Source organism: Schistocerca gregaria, chromosome 1 (genome assembly GCF_023897955.1).
Source record: "Schistocerca gregaria isolate iqSchGreg1 chromosome 1, iqSchGreg1.2, whole genome shotgun sequence".
In the NCBI taxonomy this organism is placed as follows: Eukaryota; Metazoa; Arthropoda; class Insecta; order Orthoptera; family Acrididae; genus Schistocerca; species Schistocerca gregaria.
Window position 1 is genome coordinate 1,086,344,572 of NC_064920.1, and position 19,398 is coordinate 1,086,363,969.

The 19,398-nt window shown below is 43.1% G+C and overlaps 1 protein-coding gene across 1 annotated transcript in view; it reads left to right on the forward strand.

The window, feature by feature from the left end:
• The window catches only part of LOC126281943 (cysteine and histidine-rich domain-containing protein morgana), a 66,999-nt gene that overhangs the window by 36,728 nt on the left and 10,873 nt on the right, over nucleotides 1–19,398 (forward strand). Inside the window, exon 5 of the mRNA XM_049981295.1 lies at nucleotides 9,559–9,732. Within this exon, the coding sequence (XP_049837252.1) occupies nucleotides 9,559–9,732 (174 nt within the window). The remainder of the gene's footprint in view (nucleotides 1–9,558; nucleotides 9,733–19,398) is intronic.

Genomic DNA, 19,398 nt, shown 5'->3' on the forward strand with positions numbered 1-19,398 from the left:
CAAGGAACTGGCAGTGGTACCCACCCCACCGCAACCTTCAAGCTCTGTGTCTGAGGATGAGGTGGAGATACTGGCGTCCACTGAGGACCTGGATCTCGGCGATCCCTCAGACGCAGTGGCTAGCACTTTCACAGGGACTCAATCGGTGGCAGCAGCTGACGAGGAGGCGTAATATGCCTCCCTAGTACCTTCATCCCTTTCTCGACCATGCATAATGTCATCCTCCAGTGGAACTGCAGCAGTTTTTTCCACCATCTTGCTGATCTCCGACACCTTCTCATCCTTCACCCTTTCTTCTGCATCGCTCTTCAAGAAACTTCGTTTCCGGTGATGTGAACCCCCGCCCTCTGTGGCTACCGGGGTTATTATAGGAACCGGTGGGGAGGACCAGTGACAACAGGCCGAGGCAGTGCCATTGAGCATGAATTGGCCCAGCTCAACCTTTCTCTTTTAAATGATGGTGCTTTCACACGTTTCAGTGTGGCGCATGGCACGTACTCGGCCATCGACTTTTCGATCTGCAGCCCTAGCCTCTTTAACGTCTATTCAATGGAGTGTGCACGACGACTTGTACGGTATTGACTACTTTCCGATCTTTCTGTCACTGCCACAGCATCTCTCTTCTGGGCGCCCCTGCAGATGGGCTATGAATAAGGCTGATTGCGACTGTTCTCCTCCATTGCCACTATTGTGCCTCTTTCCAATGACGTCATTGGTGCGGTGGTTCCCTCGGGCACCACCGGCATTGTTAGTGCCGCAGAATCTGCCATTCCCTGTTCTTCTGGGTCCCCTCGGTGGAGGACTGTGCCTCGGTGGTCACCTGAGATCGCTGGAGTGATTAAAGATCGCAGGCGGGCGCTCCAGCGTCACAAGCAGCGTCCCTCATTAGAACACCTCATCGCCTTTAAATGGCTCCATGCACTGGCCCGCCGCATCATTCGCCAACACAAACAGGAGTGCTGGGAAAGGCATCTCTCCACCATTGGCCTCCGTACCTCTCCATCGCAGGTTTGGGCCAAGATTAGGCGACTCTAATGCTATCGGACGCCCATCAGTGTCCCTGCGCTTTCACTGAATGGAGCAGTCTGTACTGAATCCGACACCATTGCAAACCACTTAGCAGAGCATTTTGCACAGAGTTCCGATTCTGTGAATTACCCACTGGCCTTTTGCTCCTTGAAAGAGCATTTGGAATGTTGAAGCCTTTCCTTTCACACACACAACCCTGAATTGTACAATGTTCCATTCAATGAGTGGGAATTCCAAAGTGTCCTAGCCGTTTGTCCTGATACAGCTCCCAGGCCCGATCGCATCCACTGTCAGATGCTCAAACACCTCTCAGTGGATAGCCAGCGCCACCTCCTTGGCCTTTACAACCGTATCTGGGTTGAGGGTGAGTTTCCGTCACAATGATGGGAAAGCATCGTAATCACTGTTATGAAACCTGGCAAAAACCCACTGGAGGTAGACAGCTACCACACTATTAACCTCACCAACATTCTTTGCAAGTTGCTCCAATGCATGGTGAGCCGACAGTTGAGTTGGCTCCTTGAGTCTCGGGGACCTTCTGGCTCCGTCCCAGAGCAGTTTTCTCCAAGAACGCTCCACCATTGACCTGGAGTCTGCCACTCAGTCAGCCTTTTCCTGGCGACAACACCTCATCGCCATCTTTTTCGATCTCACGAAGGCCTACAATATGACTTGGCGACACCACATTCTCGCTACTCTTCATGAGTGGGATCTTTGGGGATCACTCCTGATTTTTACACAGAACTTTTTATCCTACTGCGCTTTCAGAGTTCATGTTAGTGCTTCCCATAGCGCTCCCCATACACAAGAGAATGGGGTCCCACAAGGCTCTGTCCTGAGTGTCCCACTCTTTCTAATTGCCATCAATGGTCTTGCGCTCTCAGAAGGATCGTCAATCTCTCTCCTCCTCTATGCTGATGATTTTTGTATTTCTTTCTGCTCCTCTTCTACTGTTGTAGCTGAACGCCGTCTGCAGGGAGCTATATGGAAGGCGAGTCATGCACTCTCACCACACCTTCCGGTTTTCGGCCGCCAAAACTTGTGTGATGTAGTTCTGTCGCTGCCGTACCGTCCACCCCCATCCCGAACTTTACCTTGATGACCAACTACTAGACGAAGTGGAGACTTACTGCTTCCTGGGACTGGTCTTCGAGGCCTGCTTAAGTTGGCTTCCCCATATTCGTCAGCTTAAAGACAAGTGCTGGCGGCATCTCAATCTCCTTCGGTGCCTGAGACACACCGAATGGGGTGCGGATCGTTGTACACTACTGCGGCTGTACCAAGTGATTGTGCAGTCCTGTGTTGATTACGGAGGCGTGGTGTATGGTTCAGCTGCCCTTTCTGTACTGCATGTACTAGACCCTATCCACCACTGTGGAGTTCGCCTCCCTTCGGGAGCCTATCGCTCTAATCCTGTGAACAGTCTCCTTGTAGAAGTGGACGTTCCTCCATTGTGGCTCCGGCGGCAACTATGCTCGCAAACTATGCCGCAAATGTCCATAGTTCACCTCACCACCCAAATTACCGTCTTCTTTTCCCCACCACGGCGGTCCATCTCCCGCAACAGTGGCCCAGAATTGGAAATTCCTTAGCTCTCTGTGTCCAGTCACTTCTTCATGATCTTGACACTTCCTCCCTACCACCTTTCTTGCAGACTTGTTTCCATACCCTTTCATGGACAATACCTTGGCCGCAACTTCGGCTGGACCTATTGCTTGGCCCCAAAGGCTCAGTCCCACCTGAGGTCCATCGCCAGAACTTTTTCTCTGTTCTTGGCGAGTTTGGGGGCTCAGACATCTACACTGATGGCTCCCTGGTTGACGGTCTTGTTGGCTTTGCTTACGCTCCCGTTGACGATACAGAACAATGCTCCTTGTTGGTTGGCTGCAGTGTATTCACTGCAGAGCTGGTTGCAATCTATCACGCTCTTGAACATATCCGCTCCTGCTCTGGTGAGTCATACGTCATTTGTAGTGACTCTTTATGCAGCCTGCAAGCCCTTGACCAGTGTTTCCCTAGGCATCTCTAGGTATTGTTAATCCAGGAGTCTCTTTATGGCCTCTACAGGAGTGGACACTCAGTGACCTTCATTTGGACACCAGGCCATGTTGGGATACCGAGCAATGAACATGTTGACTGCCTGACCAAACGGGCCACCAGTAAACCGTCTCTGGACATTGACCTCCCGGAGACTGATTTGCGAGCAATCTTACGCTGCAAAGTTTTTGAGATTTGAATGGCACAACCTGACCACACCAAACAAACTCCGTCCTATCAAGGAGTCGACGAATGTGTGGTGGTCATGGTCATCCATGCAAGCCACTCGCAGGGACTCCATTGACCTTTGCCGGCTCTGCATTGGCCACACCCGCTTGACACACAACTGTTTACTGCGGCGTGAGGACCCGCCTCTATGTCGCTGCGGGTCGGCTTTGACGGTTGCCCACATTTTGTTGGCCCGTCCCCTTTTAACTGTGCTCAGGCAGACGTTTGCACTGCCTGATACGCTCCCCGCCCTTTCAATATATGACACTGGTATGGCAGGCTTAGTTTTGCATTTTATTCGGGAAGGAGGCTTTTATCACTCAATCTCAGTGTTAGTGGTTTTTTTGTGTTGAGTCTGGCCTTTGGCCTACAATTTTAGACTGTTTTTGTCTATATGGTCGGCCAACCACTGTCACACTCTGTGTGATTTTAATTCCTTTTGTCTGGTCTGTGTCTGAGTCTTTCATGGGTCCTGTGTCGTCTCTTGTCATCTCCATTGTTCGTTTTTATTCTGCGTGGATGTTTGAAGCTTTTGGAAAAAGGGACTGATGACCATAGCAGTCTGGTCCCTTCAATCCCACAAACCAACCAACCAACCAGGAAGGGGATAGGTGGGTGAAGGACAGTCACTAACTAAGGTTGAGGCCTGGAGGGTTACAGTAATGTAGTATATATTGCAAGAAAGATCCAGATGGCACAAGCTGTGAAGCAGGTATTGAAATGAAGAACTTCGTGTTTGGCAGTGTGGTCAGCAAGTGGGTGGTCCAGCTGTTTCTTGGTCACTGTTTGTCGGTGGCCGTTCATGCAGACAGACAGCATATTGACTGTCATGCCCATGTAGAACAGAGTGGTTGCAATTTAGCTTGTAGATCACATGCCTGTTTTCACAGGTAGCCCTGCCTTTGATGGTTTCACATGTAGCCGTGCCTTTGATGGGATAGGACATACTCATGACAAGACTGAAGTGAGTAATAGTGGGAAGATGTATGGGGCAGTTCTTGCACCTAGGTCTATTACAAGGACATGAGCTATGAGCCAAGGGGTTGGGAGCAGGGTTTGGTTGGAATGAAGGCATTATGTAGGTTTGGTGAGCAGTGGAATACCGCTGTGGGAGAGATGTGAAGTATAGGGGGTAGGACATACCTCATTTCGTGGCATGACAATAGGTAGTTAGATACCTGGGAGGAGAGTGTAATTCAATTGCTCCAGGGTGGTATTGAGTCATGAGGGGAATGCCCCTCTGTGGCCAGATGGTGGAACTTTAGGAGGTAGTGAGTGACTGGAGAGACAAGGCCTAATTATGGTCTGTGAAGGCCTCAGTGAGACCCTTGGTGTATTCCAAGAGGGATTACTTGTCACTAAAGATAAGGTGGCCATGGGTGGTTAAGCTATATGGAAGGTATTTCTTAATATAAAATGGATTGCAGCTGTCGAAAGGGAGGTATGTCTGGTGGTTGATAGGTTTGATGTGGACAGAGGTACTTATGTAGCAATCTTTGAGGTGGAGGTCAACATTTAGGAAGATAGCTTTTATAAAGGAGGTATCTTTTATATAGCAGGTTAGGTCACAGGTAATAGGTTGAAGATGTTGGTCTGCAAGAGCAGATATTCTCTTGGTGGGAATGCAGTAACAGGCCACAATGGGGCATTCTGGGTGCTTGGGTTTATGGACTTTAGGAAGCACGTAAGAGTGTGGGGAGCAGTAGGAGTGAGGAGAGAGATAGGTGCCAAGAAGAGGTTCTGGATGGGCCTAAGGATCTGAAAAGAGACTGGAGATCCTGCTGAATTTCTGGAATGGGGTTACTATGGCAGAGTTTGTAGGTGGACAAATCTGACAGCTGGTGGCGGACTCTTTCTGCCAGGTAATCCTTGTGGTTCAAAACCACAGTGGTGGAGCCTTTGTCAGCAAGTAGTATTATTATAAGGTCAGCGTCAATTTTTAGGTGGTGGATTGCAGTTCTTTATGTGGATGTATGGTTAGTTTGCATGTTGAGGGATTTGACGAGCGATAGTGAGGTAAGGTTTGAGGTTAAGAAATTCTGTAAAGTTAACATGGTGTGATTTGGGGACAGTGAAGGTGGATCACATTTGGATGGAGGAGTGGACTGAGCCAGGCAGGGTTCAATGTTGATCTTTGTTTGAGTGCGTTTGGTAGGGTTGGTGGTGAAAAAGAGTTTACACTGTAAGGACCGAGAGGACAGAAGGCCTTTTAACAAGTCCAGCATGATTGAATTTGTGAATGGGGCAAAAGATAAGACCTTTGGAAAGCACTGATAGTTCTGTGGGAGTAAGGATTTTGGAGAAAAGTTCATAACTGTGTTTGGGGTCTGTTAAGGTTCTTGATTCTGTATGGTAGAGGGAGGATGTTTGTGAGGGCGGAGAAAATGTAGAAGGTCTGTGAGACAGTGTTTGCCAGCCTTGGAAGAATGTGGGGGCGGTTTGGAGGCTGTTGTAGGGGTGGTGGATAGGGGTAATCCAAGGTGGGAGTAGGAGATGAACAGGTGGGATAGTTTTTGGAGATGACATTGTGCGTGCAGCTCTAGTTTCTGGGAGGCAAGAGTTTCATTGAGTGAGATGGGATACAGCTGTTCAGGATTGCACAGCCGGAGAATTTTATGGATGGAGAGGAGGTATTGCATGGAGGTTTGGGCCTGATTTACGTGGTTTTGCAGGACAGTGTTGTTGAGCATTAAGGATTGGAGTAATCTGAACAGATGGAGGTCATTGTGGAAGGAGAGATCTCAGCATGAGATAGTTAATTTAATGGTGAGTCCATTTGGGGGGGGATTCCATGAGCCAGACAACAACACAGGAACAGTACGGGGGATTGGGTTCTGGCGAAGGATAAGGAAACTTTTCTGTATTGGCACAAATGGAAGGAGCAAGGATCTATGGTGAAGGATAAAAATATACAAAAATATGTAAATAATGTAGAACTATACGTGAAAAAAATTGCCAAAAATGCCATAATACATGGGGAGGTCTACAAAGGGGGCGGAAAACAGAGGAAACTTAAGGCAGTAGGCTGCTAGTGAAAGACACAAACGAACTGAAATCGATGTGAAAACACAATGAGATCAAAGATAAAAATAAACAAACAAGTCTGTAATGTGGTTTACAGATTGGTACGCAGATATGTATGAAGAAGGGAGACAGCAGATGTGACTAGATTAGGTGAGGTTAGTATGTGTAAACCGGAATAAAAGAGGAGAAAGAGTGACGGGTGGGGAGGGATTGGTAGAATGAGTGTTGCATTCCAAACGACACCACATGCTTTGACTTACGAGCTACACTATATCAATCGTCTCGTCCGTCACAACAAACAGCTACATGACCACACTGATTGTTGGTGCAGCATCTCATGTCCCACATTACTTCCGAGGGATGTAATTAATCGTAGACCTTCAAATTGATCACTTTTCCTGTGTTACTCTCACGTATTTTCACACATTATTTTCCATACCTTCCTGTGTCACAAGAACATGTAGCAATCTCTCCCCTCCTCCCTGTCACCCATAGTGGAAACCCTTTTCACCAGCAACCCTACCAAACATACTCAATCAAAAACCAATGTAGAATCCTGGTGGACTCATTTTTCTTCTCCACCGAACTGTGATCCATCCCCACTGCCCCCAAATCACACCCTACTTTATGGAATTTCTTAACCTCAAACCTTGCCTTACCATCTTTCCCCAAATCCCTCAACATGCAGTCTAACCATACATCCTCATAAAGAACTGCAATCCACCATCTAAAAACTGATCCTGACCTTATAATCCTACTTGCTGAATAAGGCTCCACCACTGTGGTTTTGAACCACAAGGATTACCTGGCAGAAAGAGTCCGCCACCAGCTGTCAGATTTGTCCACCTACAAACTCTGCCATAGTAACCCCATTCCAGAAATTCAGCAGGACCTCCAGTCTCTTCTCAAGTCCTTAGGCTCACCCAGAACCTCTTCCTGGTGTCTATATCTTTCCTCGCCCCTACCACTCCCCACACTCCTACCTTCTACAACCTTCCTGAAGTCCATAATCTCAACCACCCAGGATGCCCCATTGTGGCCGGTTACTGTGCAACACTGAGAGAATCCCTGCTCTTGCAGACCAACACCTTCAACCTATTTCCTGTAAAGTACACTCGTATATAAAAGATACCAACCACTTCCTCCATCGACTCTCCATAGTTTCTGTTCCTTTACCACGCAATGCCTTGCTCATTGTTACTGATGTCACCTCTCTTTACACTAACTTCCCTAATGCCCATGGCCTTGCCGCTTTTGAACACCAACTTTCCCAACGCCCTATGGTTTCCAAGCCTACAACCTCGTTCCTGGTCACCATGACCATTCATATCCTCAACCATTATTACTTCTCCCTTTAAAGGCATTATTTACAAACAATCATGAGTACAGCTATGAAAACCCAAATGGCACCATCCTATGCCAATCTATTCATGGGTTTTGTTGACAAATCCTTTCTAACCACCGAGAATCCCAAACCCTTTGCCTGGTTCAGATTCATTGGCGACGTCATCATGATATGGATCAAGGGTGAGGCCACCCGATTCACATTCCTCCAGTTAATCTGAACATCATCATTTGTTTCACCTGGTCGTCCTCCAACCCAATATGCCACCTTCTTCGATGTCGACCTCCACTTCAATAGGTGCCATCCATTCAATACCAAAAAGTCCCTTCCATGTAACCTAGCCACCTGCGGCTGTCAGATCTGTAGTGATGAATAGACTCTCTCAAAATAGACCAAGGGCCTCTCTGAGGCCTTCACAGATTGTATTTAGTCTCCCAACTGTGCAGAAACAGACCTCCAGTCACCCACCTCTTCCAGAAGTCCCACCATCCAGCCACAGATGGCCATTCCCCTCGCGACTCAGTATCACTCAGGAGCAACTGAATCACATTCTCCTCCTGAGAATCAACTACCTCTCGTCATGCCCTGAAATGAGGTATGTCCTACTCCCTATCCTTATCATCCCTCCCACAGTGGTGTTATGCCGCATACCAAATCCACACAATATCTTCGACCATCCCTGCTTGACTCCTGCTCCCAACCCATTGCCTGTTGTTATAGACATAGGTGCAAGATCTCTCCCATACATCCTCCCACCACCATCACAAGCTGTCTATTTGCATGTATGTCCACTGACAAACTGTGACTAAGAAACAGCTGGATCACCTAGCTGCTGAGCAGGATGCCCAACACAACGTTTTTCATTTCAGTGACTGCTTCACAGCCTGTGCCATCTCTATCACTTCTACAAACACCATCATTTCTGAATTGTTTAGGTGGGAACTCTCCTGGCAATGTATCCTACATTCCTTTAACCCTCCTGGCATCAACTTTTGTTAGCCACTGTCCTTGACCCACCTATCCCCTTCCCTGTTCCCATTCCAGCTCCACGCAGTCTTCTGTCGTATGAACACACCCACAGTCATTTTACTTCTGTCCTTTCCCTCCTCCTTCCCAATTCCCCGCTCTCTGTATAACCTCCTGACTGCATTTAACTGCCCTACCCTCTCCCCACCTCGTCCCTGTATGCTCCCACAAGCAACACTTGACTGCGCCTTGCCACTACCCTGCTGTGCCTCTCCCTTTCCATCCCATCTTCCTCCTATCCCCCACCACTAGATTGCTTCTCCCATCATACGCTGTTGCTCGCAGTCTGGCCTCAGCACCCAATCATGTGTGAGTTACGTTTGCCTGAATGTGTGTAAAATGTTGTCTAATTGAGAAGTCTTTTGCCAAAAGCTTATGCATCTCTTTGTTGTGCTTGTCTCTGACTCAACATCTTCACTATGTGGTGGGTAGCAATTTATCCTTTTCATAGTACAACACTCCAGTTAAAAAGACAACTGTAGTTGGCATGGAAATTAGGCAGCTTCAACACTGTTGTTGCTTTGAACACCTGAGATAACTTGCCAGTGACAGTAATTAGATCTCATTCAGTTTAAAAGATATTGAATACAGATTTTTAAAAATGTGAAAAATTTGTTGCCTTTATTTTTAAGATAGTATTCCATGATTTTCTCTCAAAAACTGTATGCATGAGGCTGTATCTATACTAATTACATACACTCACAAAACATCAATATCCATTTACATTAAATTTCTCAGATGTGATCCACAGTTCTTCATTGCTTTTCATTTTGCATTCAGCAACCTCTCTGGATGTTTGTATCCTGTAAATAAATGCTCCAAATTCTTAGGCATAATAATGGTTGACAGTTTTTTTCTGTTTTCTTTAGGTGTATCAGGGACAAGACAGCTCTGACACAAGGTGCAGTTTTCATCCAGGTCAACCAGTTTTTCATGAAGGTCTAAAATATTGGTCCTGTTGTAAACGCCGCACAACGGATTTCAATACATTTCTGGAGCAGGAAGGTTGCACAACAGGATCACATGCATGGACTAAAGCCCAGGTAATGCGAGCTATTAAGTAAGTTGCACTATGGCACGGTTTAAAGTTTGCCATTGTGTGTTAATAATGGTAAGTACACCTGCTGAACAGCACTAAAATGAAAACCTTATATCAAACAGTCCTCCACAGTAAAAAATAATGGATTTTGGTTCCTGTGTTAGTGTATCACTAATATATCATGAAAGAGGTCCCTGGTGTACCTTTTTTAGGAGAAAGATTCATGTTTTATGTCCCATTGACATCCTAGTAATTAGAGATAGGCAAATAAGAACAGCAAGTAATATGGCTGTGTCTGATTCTAAGGAACAGTTCCCTTCATTTGTCTTAATTTATGACTGGCCAAACAGGAATTTGAACCCTGGTTGTCCCAAATGCAATTCCAGGGCCTTAACCACTGATCAGTTGCAGATAATAGAAGCTGTAGAAAGTGAAATATTGTATCCCATCTAGTAAGTAAGAGTCAAGCCATTGTGGGGTAGCAGAGGATACATTGGGGAGGGAGACTGTGTATATGAAAGACTGAGCATGAGTGTCATGAGAACTGGTAACGTTAAGCATGACACCATCAACCATGCAGCACTCGATTGGTTTTGGTCATTAGTCAGGAAGCACCTTATAAAGCTTGAACTGCTTGATATGTCTAGAAACCAATGACTTTTTTCCCCACATGTATATCTTAGTAGTGTGTAATGTTGGATAAGAAATACTATTCTTGTAATTAGTCTATTACTCTGTCAGAAAGGTTACAGTTTGTAGTAATAAACAGGAAGTCATCGAGTAAAACGAAGTAATATCCGTTGTTCCCCAAGGAAGTGTTAAGGCCCTCTATTGTAACTGATCTATGTTAACGACATAGGAGACAATCTGAGTAGCTATCTTAGATTATTTGTAGATTATGCTGTCATTTACTGTCTTGTAAAGTCATCAGATGACCAAAACAAATAGCAAAATGATTTAGATAAGATATTGTGTAGTGCGAAAAGTGGCAATTGACCCTGAATAAAGTAAAGTGTGAAGTTATTCACATGAGTACTAAGAGAAATCCACTAAATTTCGATTACACGATAAGTCACACAAATCTGAAGGCTGTAAATTCAACTAAATTCTTAGGGATTACAATTACACATTTGGATGTATATACCTATCCTTTTCCCCCCTAAGGTAAGTCTTTCCGCTCCCAGGATTGGAATGACTCCTTACCCTATCCATTAAAACCCACATCCTTTCGTCTTTCCCTCTCCTTCCCTCTTTCCTGAAGAAGCAACCGTTGGTTGCGAAAGCTAGAAATTTTGTGTGTGTGTTCGTGTGTTATTTTATTGTGTCTGTCTACCGGCGCTTTCCCGCTTGGTAAGTCTTGGAATCTTTGTTTTTAATATATTTTTCCCATGTGGATGTTTCTTTCTATTTTATGACCATATGGTTTTAATTTTATCCTGAGACTTAGCTATTCTATCTGCATACCACATATATTTTTTTTTGCCTTCCTAATAACATTTTTAAGCACCTTACAATACTGTTTGTAATAGGCTGCTGTTTCTAACGTTTTGATATAATTGCCACTCTGTTCTACAAGATATTCTTATCCCTCTAGTCAGCCACCCAGGCTGCCTGTTTGTGCTAGTACCCTGTTTTGAACGTTCTAAAGGAAAGCAACTTTCAAAGAGCACGAGAAAAGTCTTGAGAACTACATTTTCTGAGGGTACTTCCAATGAATGTCAGTTGAGAATCTGCTTTACTCATGACTAATTTTCCCTTTCAAATCAATCTACATGCACATCCTTAGATATTTTATGGAAGAAACTGCTTCCATTGATTGTTCTGCAGCTGTGTAATCATACAATAAGGGGCCTGGCAATCTATGCATTCACAGTACGTTACATTTATATATGACATGGATCAATTGCCACTCCCTGCACCAAGCATTGGTCCTCAACTGGTCTCCCTGCATTTTGCTACAATTTTCTAGCACCACAGCTTCTCCGTATGCAACAGTACCGTCCACGAAAAGCCTCGTGGAAGTTATGACGTTATCTAAGTCATTTATAGAGGGGGTGAGTTAGAAGGAAAGTTACGTGATTTAAGGGGTGATGTTATTAGTAATTCTGAACAAAAAACTTCTGTGGACATATGCCCTGTTCTGAATGGTTTCAAAGATAGAACCTGTTTAGTGTACATTGTTTCCTGTGTTATTCAAACATTGCCGTTGCTTACAGATTGCTGCAGTAATGTAGAGGAAGTAGAGATGAACAATTTGATGCAGAACATTTGTGGTCTATCAAGTGGAGAAACTACCTCAGATTGGCATATAAAAACTACCTAAGCTACAATATGTGTGCATCACATGAGATTTTCAGTATGCTTGTGCTCTATTTGCCCACACTACTAGTCCTCAAGAAGAAATCAATCGAACCTTTTTCGTAGGAAACTTAATTGCATCTACTTTTCTACTGAGACACTATTAGTCCTAAAGATGAAATCACTCAAACCTTTCTCATAGTAAATTTGATGTACTTTACTTTTCTACTGTGATACATTTTTGCTGGAGGTTGCGGTTTTCGAGTTGTTCAAGAAATATGGACAAAAATTATATTAAATATGTTCTATCTTGAAAATTAATCCGAATAAGGCATGTGTCCGTCTGAAGTTTTGTGTTCAGAATCACTAATACTATCATCTGTCAAAACTACGTACCTTTCCTTCCGACTCTCCTTATATATTGTGACAAATAACATCCCTATAACTCTTCTCCATTCAGAATGACATGCTATGTTCACTTTCTAGAAACTTTTTAATCCAATCACACAGTTGGTCTGATATTGTGTATGCTTTTATTTTGTTCATTAGGGAGCAGTGTGTAACTATATTGAATGCCTTCTGGACGTCAAGGAAAATGGCATCTACCTGGACTCATGCAGTTGACAGGTTGGCGGGGGGGAATAATAGTTTGAGTTGTGGCATGATATGTTTGAAACTGTTTATGAATGAGAAAATATGTTTCAAAAACTCAAAAAAATTAATGCTTCTCTTGCTCTCATTAATATTAAAAACAGATTTGTGACATGCTAAGAGGTACTATAGAAATCTGTATCGTGTACCGTACTGTGGCGGCTGCCTGCAGACACTACTTGATCTAACAGTGCTGCCACTTTGGACCTTAAACATCAATTACGAGCTAGTTTATATCAGAATATACTAGTGGTAAATCGTAGAAATTTAGTTTTACAGCAGTTACTTCTTAATGAGCATTGCGAACTGCTGAAGCACATTCGATGTTCAGCTAGATCTTATTTCTTTAATAAAGAAGCCAACAATATATTTTCTGTGAATATTTCTGTATCACTAATTTTGAGATGCATACTCCATTAAGGATACCTATTGTTCTCGGTATAAAATATATATATATATATATATATATATATATATATATATATATATATATATATATATATATATATATATATATGACGATGTAAATAAAACAGAAAGAAACTTCCACATGGGAAAAATATATTAAAAATAAAGATTCCAAGACTTACCAAGCGGGAAAGCGCCGGCAGACAGGCACATGAACAAAACACACAAACACACACACAGAATTACAAGCTTTCGCAACTGGCAGTTGCTTCGTCAGGAAGGAAGGAAGGAGAGGGAAAAATGAAAGGGTGTGGGTTTTAAGGGAGAGGGTAAGGAGTCATTCCAATCCCGGGAGCGGAAAGACTTCCCTTAGGGGAAAAAAAAGGACAGGTATACACTCGCACACACACACACACATATCCATCCGCACATACACAGACACAAGCCCAAGCTTGTGTCTGTGTATGTGTGGATGGATATGTGTGTGTGTGTGTGCGAGTGTATACCTGTCCTTTTTTTTCCCCTAAGGGAAGTCTTTCCGCTCCCGGGATTGGAATGACTCCTTACCCTCTCCCTTAAAACCCACACCCTTTCATTTTTCCCTCTCCTTCCTTCCTTCCTGACGAAGCAACTGCCAGTTGCGAAAGCTTGTAATTCTGTGTGTGTGTTTGTGTGTTTTGTTCATGTGCCTGTCTGCCGGCGCTTTCCCGCTTGGTAAGTCTTGGAATCTTTATTTTTAATATATATATATATATATATATATATATATATATATATATATATATATATATATATATATATATATATATATGAATAACGTCTTGCTCAGAGAAAATGTTCATAATAAATTCCTAAAAAATATTTATATTCCATCGCGATACAGATTGCCATAAACAAAGAAACATAAATGTAAATATACTTGTTCTCATTGCATGTAATCAATTCAGCTGTTTTTTCTGCCACAAAATGCAAAGAATTTTATAGTGAAACCTCCTATGTATCTAAAACAATTTGTTGTTGCAGCATTCACTTCAAAATCTAAGAATTGGAAGTGAAAACAAAGCAAACTATTTATCTGCTGCACCAGTCCACTAAACAAAAATGTATATGAAAGATTTTCCTCAGTGTTAGTAAAAGGATAGATTGCTACTCCTGTAAAGATGACCCATTGAGTTGCAGACAGGCACAAAGAAAAGAATGTTCTATTAACAGTATCTTTATTGTTTTATTGTTTCTGACTGCACTCAGCAGTTCATATTTACAGTGAGTGGAAATCTACCCTTTTCCTAACACTGTTGATATTCCAACCTGGAGTTTCCATTGTCACAGGATTTCTACTCCTAGCCTAAAACATATTTCAACAATATTATATATGAAGGTAGTATCTGTTCCCGAAAGAAGAGTTACCGTTGATGACCATGTAGCTTTCGCTAGAATGAAATGATAATTAAATGGACACCCTAACTGCAAAGAGGTATTGATATACTTCATTGGGGACATGTTGAAAAAATGTGTGCCCCTACCAGGACTCGAACCCGGGATCTCCTGCTTATATGGCAGACGCTCTGTCCATCTGAGCCACCGAGGGCACTGAGGATAGTGTGCCTGCAGCGACTTATCCCTTGCACACCACTACATCTGTTAGGCGCACTACGAATGTAGTGGTGTGAACATGTTGAGAATGTGGGTCCCACGGGGAGCGTGCAAGGGACAAGTCCCTGCAGGCGCACTATCCTCTGTGTCCTCGGTGGCTCAGATCGGTAGAGCGTCTGCCATGTGAGCAAGAGATCCCGGATTCGAGTCCCGGTCGGGGCACACATTTTTTCAACAAGCCCCCAATGAAGTATATCAACACCTCTTTGCACCTAGGGTGTCCATTTCATTATCATTTCATTCCAGCGAAAGTTGCATGGTAATCAACGGTAACTGTTGTTTCGGGAACAGATACTACCTTCATATATAATTAAAATATGACTTCCTGGCCATTGACCCTCTTGTGCGAACGCACACGCTATGCCAAAACTCTTACGGGACTTGGTAGATCAACCTGCCATGAGTAATGAGTATGATGAGCAAACATCTACTAGGCGCACTACGAATGTAATGGTGTGTACATGTTGAGAATGTGGGTCTCATGGGGACCGTGCAAGGGATAAGTCCCTGAAGGCGCACTATCCTCTGTGCCCTCGGTGGCTCAGATGGGTGGAGTATCTGCTGTGTAAGCAGGAGATCCCGGGTTCGAGTCCCTGGGTGCACACATTTTTTTCAACATGCTCCCAATGAAGTATATCAACGCCTCTTTGCAGCTAGGGTGTCCATTTAATTATCATTTCATTCAACAATATTACTTAAAAAACTACATTGCTGCAGTTACGTTTTTACAGCTATTGCTGCTCTAGGGAGAGAAGCCTGAACTACGAAGCACTTGTTACTGTCGTTAAAGTGAAAAGAGCAGTGAAGTGTAGTCGGATGTTTGTAGGCCAAAGGACATAAACTGAGTGAAATTCACAGGGATGTGAGTGGTGTGTATAGGGACTTCTGTATGGAGCGTAGCAATGTCTCCAGGTGGTGGGTATTCTTCTAAGAGGACTATGTTAACCTTAGTGATTTGCCACTGGTAACAGCTGCAACCCTTCAGAATGTTGGAGCCATTAAGGCAGCAATTTTGGATGACTGGTGCTAGCAAGTGTAAACCTTATTGCTGCAGTTTGACATTTCCAATGGTACAATGTACAATATTAATCATGACATGTTGAAATTTCGTAAAGTTAGTGCTGACTGGTTGCCTAAGAACATGACAGGCAACCACAAGGGCCAGTGAAATTTTGGTGGGAAGCTTTCCAGTGTCCACTGTGCATACTGGACCCTGTACCATTGGATTTTCATCTGTTTGGTCCCATGGAGAAACTCCTGGCCGCCCAACACATTTTTCTCTTCTACTTCTTCTTTTGTACTAAAATTATTGTGCGTCACTTTCCAATCTTCCCTTAAAAATATCCGAGCTTACAAGAATCATGAGAAGTTTCAGCAAATCTTTTGTCTAATGAATCTCTGTTAGTCATAGGTTTATGAAGCTTCACCTGAAGGTCCTCAGAAAAAGAATATTTAATTTAGTTGGTACAGGACTGCTGCAAAACCAATACCCTCCATTATTTGCTCTGTCAAATTAATTTTTGGTGAAAAGTTTTGAACAGATGCAAGTGTGTGCAGTTGGCTTAAAATTTTTTTTGTGTCAATGTGTGTGTGCCCATAGCTGCCTGCATCCTTCGTGCTTAGGGAATGTATAGGGAAGGGAAAAAAAAGCCCCATTGTGATTTAATTTTCCAAGAAATATTTGAGATTGTAAAGTGCACCTGGAAACACACACATCACTTTAAACCGATGATTTAAATGACAACGTCTGTTTGGTTATAAAGGTGATACAAAGAATAGTTTATCAGTTTTCATGAAATGCCACTAGATTAAACTAATAAACTTAAATGAAAAATTTAATGTTACTGCCCTTCACGAAATGCTTTGTACAATGATAAGCACAAAACGACACCATCACTGTTTTGCCAGTGGTCCTGTGGTACGGCTGTAGAGATGTTGGTGTCAAGAAAATTATGTCATGCTTAGTCTGCTAATATTCATGGTCAAAGAGTTGCCTCGTGTTTCTCTTTTTCATATGCTGCCAGTACTAGCCGAAGCTGGAAATGAAAAAGCTTATTGAAAGGAAAAGACACGGGTGCTCATCAGCTGAAATTGCTAATCAGATGTTTTTTTAAGTGTTAGCCGGTATCAGGAGACTTTGTGACAGTCGTACATGAGCTCTGAAAGCAGAATTCTTGTTACTTCTGAATGAGCAGCTGGATGAAGCCTAGAAGGAAATGTCAGCATTTTTCAGATCATCATGGCATCCTTCCATTTTTTTCAAATAAATTATCTGCCCCTATGCAGAGGTCAGTCACTGCTTCACTTTAGATGGTGACTGATCTCTCTTCAGATCCAGCATTGTTTCTTCTGAATATTCCTCAAACTGAGTCGTGTGCTACATTGTGGATTTTAGCAGTTGTAGAAAAACTGTCCTATCTTAATTTGGGGCCATTATTTGTATATGTATCACATTGAATGAAGTACCACATTTGGTGGCCTCACTAAAAATAAAATTTTCATAGTGACACTCATAATGCCGCTCAAACACTTGTAGCAGTTTACCTTATTGTAATGAGTAGCTCATCAGTAGAAAATGCTAGCCAAATATTTATCTCGTACTTTGCAGATTAGCTGATAGTAGATGTGTAGAAAGTATAAACTGTGCAGACTCATTCTGTAGAATTTGTGTTTTGTATTGGGAGAGCTCATGAGCTGCACCCAGTACTTTCTTTTCTTTTTCACTTTTTTGAGCTTTAAATGATGATAAGTCACAATAATGTTCTCTTCAGAAGAGCTCATGATTGAAACTGAAACAGAAATGTGATTCGTGCTGTCTTGTTGCTTGTCACGTAGCAAGTCGTGTTTCATGTTATATTGTATTGCATATTGTATCATGCCAGTGGCAACACGAGTGTCGCACCTGCACCGAGATGTGTCGTGTGGCACGACCTTTATTGCATCATGCCATATCACATATTGTATCATCTCAGTGTGAACCACATCTAATAGTTTTCTTACCTTGTTTGCAGTGTGAGATCGAGCATGCAGTGATTTAAAACATTACCATTTGTGAACTTTCTGTGGTGTTTATTCATTATTGCGCAAAGCAGTGTATGAACATCTCACAGTAAACATTTGCACTGAATGCCATGTTCATCCCAAAAGACAGACCGTATGACTTTTTGAGTTGTCAGGATTTGCTTGGCTCTAGCCTTTGCTAAGGGCACACTGCATCTCCATTCCATCAGTTGTCGTTTTGACTGGGGGACACAAGCGACACAAATCTTATCTCTGGTCACTGTTTTGGTCAGAAAATCACCACCATCTTTGTTGTAATTTATCTAAAATTCAAGTGCACTGTCCAGATGCTGTTTTTGTGTTGCTGTGTAAGAGGTGTTGGCATCCAGCAAGCACATAGTTTCCAAAAATTCAGTTTTTCAGAAACAATTTTGTTAAATAGTGATCCTAAAATTTTTGGAAAATTCTTAGAAAGACTGGATGCTGTAAACTTACAGTTTTTCTTCATGAATTCTTCAATTTCATAAATCAGTTCTTCATTAACCAAACGTGGATGCCCATTTTGTTCATCACTATGCACTTGATCATGTCCATCGTTGAACTGTCAGACCCATAAGCTTTGCAGATCTGTCAACAAACGTTGCCCGTTTTAGTGGTTCTTTGCATTCAGAAAATTAATTGCAAATCTAATCTTACAAGGGGCAGGATTTTTAGGTAAGTTTGCCATTCTGAACAAGCACTGTACAGCATAAACAACACACAGAGAACTCAGAATTGTGTCATCTCATTCTCTTTGTCTGAAAGCATCTCCACGCTTGCACTGAATGACGATTGAACCACTGCCATGGAAAGAAATAGAAATGGAATTTGCGTTCTGGATGTATTTCATATTATACCTTGTATGTGCCCTGTAAAACTTAACGCTGAAGCAACATAACATTAACTAATCAGTGGACATGAATGAAAGTGCAGGAGCGTGTTACCAGAAGTCTCCCATTAATGCACAGAAAGCCGGATGTCACACGGCATCAGGTTAGCTTGGCTGTAGCGCCAAATGGGGCTGCCCCCACAACATGAGACAGTTGAAGGAAAGGGAAAAAGACAGTATGCGTCAGTGAGCAGTTATTGTACACTGTGGTGGGATTCTTCATTACAACATGGCCTGGAGACAAGATTTGGATTACTTTACATGGGGAAGAATAGTAGGGAAACTGGGAGAAGTCAAAGTATGAGTGTACCCCAGGAGTTTGGTATTGCTCACAGCATAGTTTCATGAGGAGCGTTCTGAACCATGGGGGGCCGCGTAGTCTTATTGGATGAGAGCAGATTCAATCTCACTAGTGACTGTGGGTGTATCCTCATACAGTGAGAGATGGGAACACACAATGCACCCAGGAACGTAGTCAAACATGATCATTTTGGTGGTTCAAGTGTTATGGTATGGAGAGGCATAATGTCATGTGGACATATTGATCTCCAAAACTTCTAACACACTACACTCATTGGTAACCGTTACTGTGACTCCGTAATACTTCCCCATGTGTGTCTTTTCAGGGGTGAATTCAGCCCTGACTTCAATTTTATGATGTCAGTGCACGACTGCATCAAATATTGTAGGTTGAGGATCTCTCGGAACAAGAGAATATTTGTCAAATGGACT